Consider the following 9,959-nt stretch of genomic DNA (forward strand, 5'->3'; position numbering starts at 1 on the left):
TCACTCAGCCACTATCTTCCCCCTCCCCCTCTCTATCCCTCCCCCCATCCACTCATCACTCAGCCACTATCTTCCCCCTCCCCCTCTCTATCCCTCCCCCCATCCACTCATCACTCAGCCACTATCTTCCCCCTTCTCTCTCTATCCCTCCCTCACATCTTCTCACCACTCAGCCACTATCGCTATCTCCCCTTCTCTCTCTATCCCCCCTCTCTCTATCCCTCCCTCACATCTTCTCGCCATTCACCCACTATCTCTGCCTCTCTCTTTCTCTCTATCCCTCTCCTCTATCCCTTCCTCACAGCTACTACCCATTCACCCACTATCTCCCCTCCTCTCTCTCTATCCCTCCCTCACATCTACCCACCACTCAGCCACTATCGGCTATCGCTATCTCCCCTTCTCTCTCTATCCCTCCCTCACATCTACTGCCCATTCACCCACTATCTCCGCCTCTCTCTCTCTCTCTCTCTCTCTCTCTCTCTCTCTTTCTCTCTATCCCTCTCCTCTATCCCTCCCTCACATCTACCACCACTCAGCCACTAACTGTCATCTCTCGCACCACAGGCGGCGAGCGCACACATGAATCTCGGCGCCATCTTGCACATGAACGGCAAGCTGACCGACGCCGAAAAGGCCTACCAGGAGGCGCTGGCGCTCAACCCACGTGACCACATCACTCAGGACAATCTGCGCAAGCTGCGCAACCTCATGCGCAAGCAGAAGCCAGACACGTGACGGCAGTTTCGTCGTCCCGTCGCCAGGTGGCAGCACGCGTCAGCGAGCGAGAGCAAAGATGTCTTGGGGTATGCGCCCAAACGCCAGTTTCGTCGTCCCGTCGGCAGATGGTAGCACGCGTCAGCCACCACGAGAGCGAGAGCAGTGATGTCTCAGGGGGCACTTGGACGGCGATCACTTTCTTCCGCCGTTCATTACCTGTTGGCGGCGCTGCACGCGCCCTTCAAGGAAAGGCTACGGTAGTCGCTACTACTGTAGAGTAGTAGTGTCTACTTCTCTCTGACGAAAGATGCACGTGTAATGCGCTGTCATCTCGGACAAGAACAACTAGGCCTACTGGGATGCAAGATGGCGCCCAAGAAGATCTATGCTCCAGCACATCGCTCACCACCGCCCCTCGTACGCAACGACTTACGACACGAAGATGGCTGACAGTGATCCTACGTACAGGCGTGTGCATATCTGGTCGGAACACGGTAGCATGTGATGTGTAGACGAAGTTAAAAAAAAGACCGCGGCCTGTGCACGCATGGTTGGTTACTGTGCGAGCGTGTATATTTATCGCTATAGCCGTGTGTGAATGTCGGCGGTGTCGGTGAATCTCTCATTTCCTGCCTCGTTATGTGATGTCTGGGCATAGGATGCATGATCACACATCTGCCACCACGCTTACACCTAGCCAGTGCGACATGCACACACGCACGCTCGCACACACACAAACAAACAAACAAAACCACACACGCATGCACACACACACACACACGCACGCACGCACGCACGCACGCACACACACAAACAAACAAACAAACAAAACCACACACGCATGCACATTGCACACACACACACACGCACGCACAAACACGCACGCACGCACGCACGCACTGCGCTACTACACTTTACTGTGACAGAATCGACCATAGAAATAATATATTAGGTAGACTATGTAGATTAGGTATACTAGGTGTCTCTATATATTTCTATGGAATCGATTGGACTGAATCATTCCCACGTTCCTTAATTCATCCCCATGTTCCTTGATTCATCCCCACGTTCCTTGATTCATCCCCATGTTCCTTGATTCATCCCCACGTTCCTTGATTCATCCCCATATTCCTTGATTCATCCCTACGTTTCTTGATTCATCCCCATGTTCCTAGATTCATCCCCATGTTCCTTTATTCATCCCTACGTTCCTTAATTCATCCCCATGTTCCTTGATTCATTCCCACGTTCCTTGATTCATCCCCATGTTCCTTGATTTATCCTCACGTTCCTTGATTCATCCCCACGTTCCTTGATTCATCCCTACGTTCCTTGATTCATCCCTACGTTCCTTGATTCATCCCCATGTTCCTTGATTCATCCCCATGTTCCTTGATTCATCCCTACGTTCCTTGATTCATCCCCATGTTCCTTGATTCATCCCCACGTTCCTTGATTCATCCCCACGTTCCTTGATTCATCCCCATGTTCCTTGGTTCATTCCCATGTTCCTTGATTCATCACAATTTTCCTTTATTCATCCCATAGAAATATATAGAGACACCTATAGAGTCTACCTATATTATTTCTATGATTCATCCCCATTTTCCCTTATTCGTTCCAATGTTCCTTGATTCATCCTCATGTTTCTTGTTTCATTCCCACCTTCCTTGATTCGTCCCCATGTTCCACGGTTCCCCGCCTGCTCGCGTGACTCTCACCGTGACTCTGGTACACTGCTTGCTCACACAGGAGGCAATCGACGTCTACCACCTGGCCGTGGAGCGAATCACCGGACAGTACCCACCGCAGAGTCTCTACAACATGCTAGGTAATTATAGATCTCAGCACCAGGTACCAGGTGACCGGGTGAGCAGGCGACCGGGCACCAGGTGACCAGGCACCAAGTGAGCCTCGTACGTATGTTGACGCTCAGCGATTCACAAATATACCGTATGAGTTCATTAACTGCATTCGCCGCAGCGGGTGCTGTGCACATCCAGACACACGCATAGCTCACGCGCTGTGTTTTACTCTGGCTTCTGCTCGCAGGGGAGGCATACTTCAGACAAGATAAAGTGGATAATGCGGAGATGTGGTACAGGAAAGCTCTTCAGACGAAGCCCGATCACATCCCTGCGCACTTGACTCTAGCAAAGCTATTGTACAAAACTGTACGTGCATAATGTAGCAATTCACGCACACGTTACCTCATCTACGTCCGTTCTAAATGAATTCTGTTTTGTCATCAATGCAAAGAGCTGGTGCAGCTGAGCTATCCATGTCAATTAAATTTAGAAAACAAAATATTTAAAACTAAAAGTATTACAATATAAAATATAATAAACATTTATATAGAAAATTATTTTAGGTTAAATTCTCCAACCCCTCCAAGCTTTCACTCTCCTTCCGTCCCTTCCTCCCTCCCTCACTGCCTCCCTCTCTCTCTCTCTCTCTCTCCCTTCCTCCCTCTCTCCCTCCCTCCCTTCCTCCCTCCCTCCCTTACCTCCCTCCCCCTTCCTCTCTCCTTCCTCCCCTCCCCCTTCCTTCCCCTCCCCTTTATCTCCACTTCCTTCGCTTCCTCTCTCCCGGCCTAACAATACCTACAAACACTCATCCCTCTACTCATCTCTCTCTCTCTCTCTCTCTCTCTCTCTCTCTCTCTCTCTCTCTCTCGGCTAGGATCGTTCTCGCGAGGCGGAGGCATTGTTCCCTTACCTCCCTCCCCCTTCATCTCCCCTTCCCTCCCTTCCTGCCAACTACTCATCCCTCTACTCATCCCTCTCTCTCTCTCTCGGCTAGGATCGTTCTCGCGAAGCGGAGGCATTGTTCCGTGGTGCGTTGAGACTGGCACCGGACGACTCGTCGGTCTACCAGCACTACGGGCAGTACCTCGCAGAGGCGGGCCAGGTTCGCGACGCGGCCGACATGTTTGTGCTCGCCGCCACGCTCGCTCCCGCAGAGTTCGAGGTCATGTTCAACGCCGCCAACACGCTCAGGTAGGGGGCGCTGTCACTAGATGGCTCTGCTAGGGGGCGCTGTCACTAGATGGCTCTGCTAGGGGGCGCTGTCACTAGATGGCTCTGCTAGGGCGTTTTTCACTTGCTAATGGCTCGCAGGGGCGCACTGACAGTTAGATGCTCTAAGTGGGCGCTGCACTTAATGCTTGCTAAGGGCGCGCTGCCACTAGATGCCTCTGCTAGGGGGGCTCACTAGATGCTCTGTGCTAGGCGGGGGCGCACATGAGATCTCGCTAGGGGGCTGTCACTACGATGCTCTGCTAAGGGGGCTTCACTATATGGCTCTGTCTAGGGGGCTCCACCTAGAGGGTGTGCGGTCTGCTGAGGGCGCTGTGGCACTAGAGGTGGCTCTGCTGAGGGACAGTGTCGGACTAGAACGCGTGATAGGCGCTGCACTAATGGCGCGGGGGCGCGGCTGCACCTAACGATGCTCTGCTAGGGGGCACTCGTCACTAACGTTGCGCTCGCTAGGCCCTGCCTCCACATAGATCGCTCTCGCTAGGGGCGCGCTCACGCTCAAGATCGCTCTGCTAGGGGGCGCTGTTACAATAGAAATAGGGAAATTATTCCATATTATCTACTTCTGATTATATATATATTTATTATATATATTATATTATATTATATTATTATATCATATCAGATATATATTCTACACTCCTGACATAACATTAGTAACTTAGCGAGATTAACACTGACACCAGTGAGTGTGTAAGAGTTCAAATGCGCTTTGCACGGCGCCCAGTGCTGCCTGTTGCGGGCCCTCCAACCCTCTGACACACAGTCCCAATCGCCGATGCTTCTTTCAGGCAAGCGAGATTAGCTCGGCCGCCCGAACTGAAAACCGGACGAGGAATGCAAGTGACAGCTGCGAGGAAGTCGCAAGTGGTATGTATTGCTGCTGGCCTCGTCCTCTCGTATCACAGCTTAGGCCGTGATAGTGTGCATAATAAGCATAAACTCGTAAATAGGAACGCTAGGGAAGTTGTAGTTATTGATAACATTACAGGTGCTTTGCTGTAATTGTGTATGTGCCGAGGAATGGATCGTTTTGTACTTTGAAAACGTAAGACGATGGAGAGCATTCACCGCCTGACATTCAGGCCCTTCATCACTTCTAGTCCTCTCTGCCTCATCTCTCCTCTACGCTCGTCTTCTCTTCCCCCTCCTCTCTCATCTCTCCATCCACACACATCACACTCTCTCTCCACGATCTCACCCTCTCTCCTCCTCGCCTCCCTCTCTCGCCCCCCCGCATCGCCTCTCGGATCTCTCCTCTCATCTCTCCTCTCCCCCCCCCTCCCTCCTCCTTACTCCGGATCTCTCCCCTGCGTCGCGCTCATCTTCTCTCTCCCTCTCGGGGCGGCGGGGGGCGAGGCGCCTGCCTCCGCCGCTCCCTCCTCGGTCACCTGCTCCCTCTCCGCGGTCGGGCCTCTCTCGATCTCCGGTCTCCCTCCTCTCCGTCTGTCCACGCGGCTGGCGCGTCTTCAAAGACGAGCTCGGTCGGAAGGGTGAGGATCGGTCGGCGCGGTGCTGTCTGGTGTCGGCTGTGGGCGCGTTTTTTGTCTCGGTGGGGGCGTCTCACGATCCTCGTCTCCTTGGTCCTGCGGGCAAATCAGATCGCCAAAAACTCTAAACTCTCATTCAACTGCCTACTACACAGTGTCTCTCCACAACAACCCTCACCTCCCATCACCTCCTCCCCCACACTACACCAATCATTTAAATCTCCAATTCGGGGAGCCCGCTATAACACATCTTCCCTCTGTTATCTCGGAGATCTGCCGTCATATGGGTGTGTCACTTGGGGGGCGGCGCTGGGGGGCTCTAAGACAGCCACTGGTATTTTATTTCTATCTTTTGTACCTGATTCCACTGTTTTTTTGTTGTAAATTCTCCCTTTCTCTCTAACTTTCCCCCTCACATCATTCTCACACTTCAGTCTCGAATATCCTTGCGCGGCGCTCGGTCGCCCATCCTCCCTCCCTCACATCTTCTCACACTCAGCAGCACTATCCTAGCTCCCCTCCTCAATCTCAGCAGAATCCTGCCCTACGATAGCCCTCCCCCTCCTAATCGCCTCCTCCGGACCAGTACGCAATCCACAGCATCACTCAGCCACATATCTTCCCCATCTCAGTCCCTCTCCCAAACTACTCCCGCCACAGGACAGCTCTTCTCACCATCACCCCACAATATCGGTCAGCCTCTCCTCCGTCTCAGCGTCTCTCTCCTTCGTCTCTCTTCGCTGCTCCGTCGCGTCTCTCGTAGTCTCATCTATAACCTCTCGCCTAGTCTCTTCCTCACGAGTACGTTACTCATTCCCACGACCCCACTCCCCTCGTATCCCTCCTCTTCACATCTACCACCACACAGCCACTAACTGTCATCTCTCCACCACAGGCGCGAGCGCACACATGAGATCCTCCGGCGCCATCTTGCACATTAACGGTCCAACGAGCCGACAGGCCGAAAAGGCCTACCAGGAGGCGCTGGCGATCCCACCCACGGGACCACATACTTCACGTGAGCAATCGGCGCCAGCTGGCGCAACCTCAGCGCAAGCAGAGCCAGACACGTGACGGCAGTTTCGTCGTCCCGTCCGCCAGGATGGCACGCACGCGCTCACGAGCGAGAGCAAAATCCTTGGGTATGCCCCGACGCCATGTTTCGTCGTCCCGCTCGCAGAATTGAGTCACGCGTCAGCGCACAGCCACGGAAGCGATGGCGCATGATTGTCTCAGGGGGGTCAACTTGGATCGGCGATCACTTTCTTCCGCCGTTCATTACCTGTTGGCCGGCTCTGCAGCGCGCCCTTGCAAGGAAAGCTACGGTATCGCTACTACTGATAAATAGTAGGTCTACTTCCTCTGACGAAAAGATGCAAGTGTAATCGGCTCATCTCGACAAAACAACTAGTCCTACTGGGATGTCAGATGGCGGCCAAGGAAATCATGCATCACAGCACATCGCTCACACCGGCCCCTCCGTGAGCAACGACTTAGCGACAGCGCAAGATGGCCTGCATGATCCACGTACATGCGTGTGCAATATCGTGGAACAGCGGTAGCATGTATTATGTAGCGACAGTGAAAAAGACCTGGCGCCTGTGCCCGGCATGGTTGGTACCTCGTGCGCAGACGTGTATATTTAATCGCTAAAGCCGTAGCGTGTGAATGTCGGCGGTTCCGGTGAATCCTCATCTCCTTGCCTCGTTATGCTGATGTCTGGGCATAGGATCATGATACATCCTCTGCCGACCGGTACTTGACACTAGCCACGTGTGAACTGCACACAGCGCACGCTCGGCCCACACAACAAACAAACAAACAAACCACAGCACAGCATCCAACACACACACGCACGCCGCACATACACAAACAAACAAACAAAACCACACACGTCTATGCACACACACACGACGCAACCACGCCACGCGACAAAACACGCCACGCACGCACGCACGCACTGCACACACAAACAACAATACCACACACGGCATGCACACACACACACCACGCACGCCACGCACGCACCACGCCACGCACAAGACAGCACGCACGTCTCGCCACACAATCGAGCCAAACAAACGAACAAAACACACAACGCATGCACATCTGCACACACCACATCCACACGCACCGCAACGAAACACGCAGGCGCGGCGCTGGTGTCACGCACTAGGTGCGCGGGACGGGCGGTTGGCGTATCACACAGACACAGAACAAACAAACAAACAAACAACAAACAAACCACACACCATCACATGCACACACACACACGACCACACACTAAACACTACACGGCACCGAGGAATTGCACCACCACACAGGTGACAACACAACAAACAAACAAACAAACAAACAAACAAACAAAAACACACAAACGCATGCACGCACACATGTATTACGCACACGCGCGCAGGTGCATTGCATAGATATATATATATATGCATACGCGCAACCGTACTTATTGGGTTATTGCTGCGAATTGAATATGAAGCCTATATGTAAATGTGATATGAGGCTCAAGGAATATATGGCACTCACGCACACTGTAGACTGTAGACGTTAGCACATCATATATGTGCTGCTACTGAGAGAGTTGTAGACATTGTGATTTCCAGTAATGCTAAGTGTTTATTCGTATTTTTGCGAATGCATATGTAACTATATGTGAGCGCGCGCGTGTGTGTGTGCGCGCGTGCGTGTATGTATGTATATATGTATGTATGTATATATAATATATATAATGTATATATATATACATTATATATACATATATATTTATTTATCGCTTTATCCGTTGGTAGTATTCTCATGCCTAGTTTTACTACCGGTGCCCAATGGATAACGTGTAGGAAAAAAAATTCGTTGCCAGGCATGATACGACCTGAAACTGTGCATCCATAGCTTTGCAGGGGCACGGTAAAAGCGGTCAGGTCTAGCACCAGAAAGGGGGCGGGGGCAATGCAATCACTGGGCGAGCGCAGACTGTGCCCAGTTTTAGGTCTGGGGAGGGGTGGAGTGACTTCTGACATGACGTAGACGGTAGAACCCCTTCTAAGTATTATATTGTGATCAGCTTTGTCACTGGAAGAGGGGTAAAGAGCCGCTTCAGGTATTGGGGACGTTAGGGAGTCAACTCTACTGGAATTCCACTGGAATTCTACTAGAGTCAACTATAGATAGGCCTACTACATCACTGGACTTATATTAAGCAACTTGTCGCAAGTTTGCGACGTGGCATACGAACGACATCGCTTGTAAAGATGTCGACATGCTGTCGATTTGCTGTGAGTGTTGTGTGCGCGTGAAGTGTTTTCGTTTTACGCGGAATTTTTTTTTCGAGAACACATGTGCAAATACTAGTATTACGCTGTTCGAGATTCTCGCGAGATGGCGCGAGATAAGAGGTGGGGGAGGGGGTCGCGGGTGCAACACACATGCTTGCATTTGTAGAATTTATATATACGTGAAACACGAGGAAGCATACCAAAGGCGGAAGGGCACTTGTAAATATAAGTTATTTTTATCGGCTGGGTGTGTATTGCAAGTGATTGTATAATTTCTGTCGATATTCTTGCTAAATACAATTTGATATAGTCATTGGATGCGTGTGTACATGCCGGTAAGTGCTTGTATATATGCACATATTATACACAGCTTTGAGATTTTCTGTAAACAAATTCTAGTTAATTGGAAAATGAAATGAAAATAAAATGTTATTTATCAAGTGAACATGTTTTTGGCATGCAAGAAAACAAAACTGTCATGTCGGTTTTTTGTGTGTACGCGCAAAAAGCCAGTTCGTAGTTACAGTCTGCGCATGCGCGAACTTTGCCACGAATTCGTCCGGGTCAGGTCATTTGTGACAAAATAGTTCGTATTTCGACCGCACGGTACACCTACGCATGCATCTGTGTCGTTGTAATGCTACAGTCTTCGCGTGTGCACGTACACGTTCGTTCGTGCGTGCGAGCGTGCGTGCGTGTACACGTACACGTGCGGCGCGTACGTGCGTGTACACGTACACGTGCATGCGTGCGTGTGCACGTACACGTGCATGTAAACGTACACAGAATACATGTACATATATGTACTGAACCGAGAGCGCACGCCGCACTCTTTGTCACAAATGACCCGGTGACCTGTGACGTCCCACAACCCCTTGGCTAACTACGAACTGGCTTATTGTAAAATTGGCACTTCTAATGAATGCAATATCTCTTTCATAAGGTGTGCCGATCTGTAGAATTATCACAACTTTGGTCTTAACGATAATATACAAAATGCTGAACAAATACTTTTCTCATGTTTTTACCAGATTTGTTTTTATTTAGCTCTGTGATTTTTTTCCCATCGGTGTAGGGAAATGGATATTTGACATCAACATACGTGCAACCGAATGAAATCCTCGAATTATTTCAAATTTTCTTCCGTTGAAGATTGAACACGATAGGTTGGTTCCCTGGTGAAATACAGTCATGTTCTAGAACACCTACACGTAGAATCGCCTTCACTGCTAGTGCAATATAATTACACTCATCGTAGTACTGGTGTCTGCTACTAGGTGGCAGTAGTTTATATACGAGATGAGATATCAGTAGCCGTGGAATTATATATGGATAACTTTTTTTATAAAGAAGCACTTTCAATAAAGTCATTTTGCAATGAACTACGTCGTTATGTTGTTTTATCAGTCAATCTGCTATCGGGA

The 9,959-nt window shown here is 50.5% G+C and overlaps 1 protein-coding gene across 1 annotated transcript in view; it reads left to right on the forward strand.

Moving 5' to 3' along the window:
- LOC106806355 (transmembrane and TPR repeat-containing protein 2-like) overlaps positions 1-6,322 on the forward strand; it is a 14,172-nt gene extending 7,850 nt beyond the window's left edge. Inside the window, exons 5-12 of the mRNA XM_014808267.1 lie at positions 568-715; positions 1,061-1,137; positions 2,473-2,551; positions 2,773-2,894; positions 3,523-3,719; positions 4,033-4,120; positions 4,550-4,628; positions 6,144-6,322. Coding sequence (XP_014663753.1) covers positions 568-715; positions 1,061-1,137; positions 2,473-2,551; positions 2,773-2,894; positions 3,523-3,719; positions 4,033-4,120; positions 4,550-4,628; positions 6,144-6,322 — 969 coding nt within the window. The remainder of the gene's footprint in view (positions 1-567; positions 716-1,060; positions 1,138-2,472; positions 2,552-2,772; positions 2,895-3,522; positions 3,720-4,032; positions 4,121-4,549; positions 4,629-6,143) is intronic.
- The last annotated feature ends 3,637 nt before the right edge of the window (positions 6,323-9,959 follow it).

This window comes from Priapulus caudatus, unplaced genomic scaffold (genome assembly GCF_000485595.1).
Source record: "Priapulus caudatus unplaced genomic scaffold, Priapulus_caudatus-5.0.1 Scaffold156, whole genome shotgun sequence".
In the NCBI taxonomy this organism is placed as follows: Eukaryota; Metazoa; Priapulida; class Priapulimorpha; order Priapulimorphida; family Priapulidae; genus Priapulus; species Priapulus caudatus.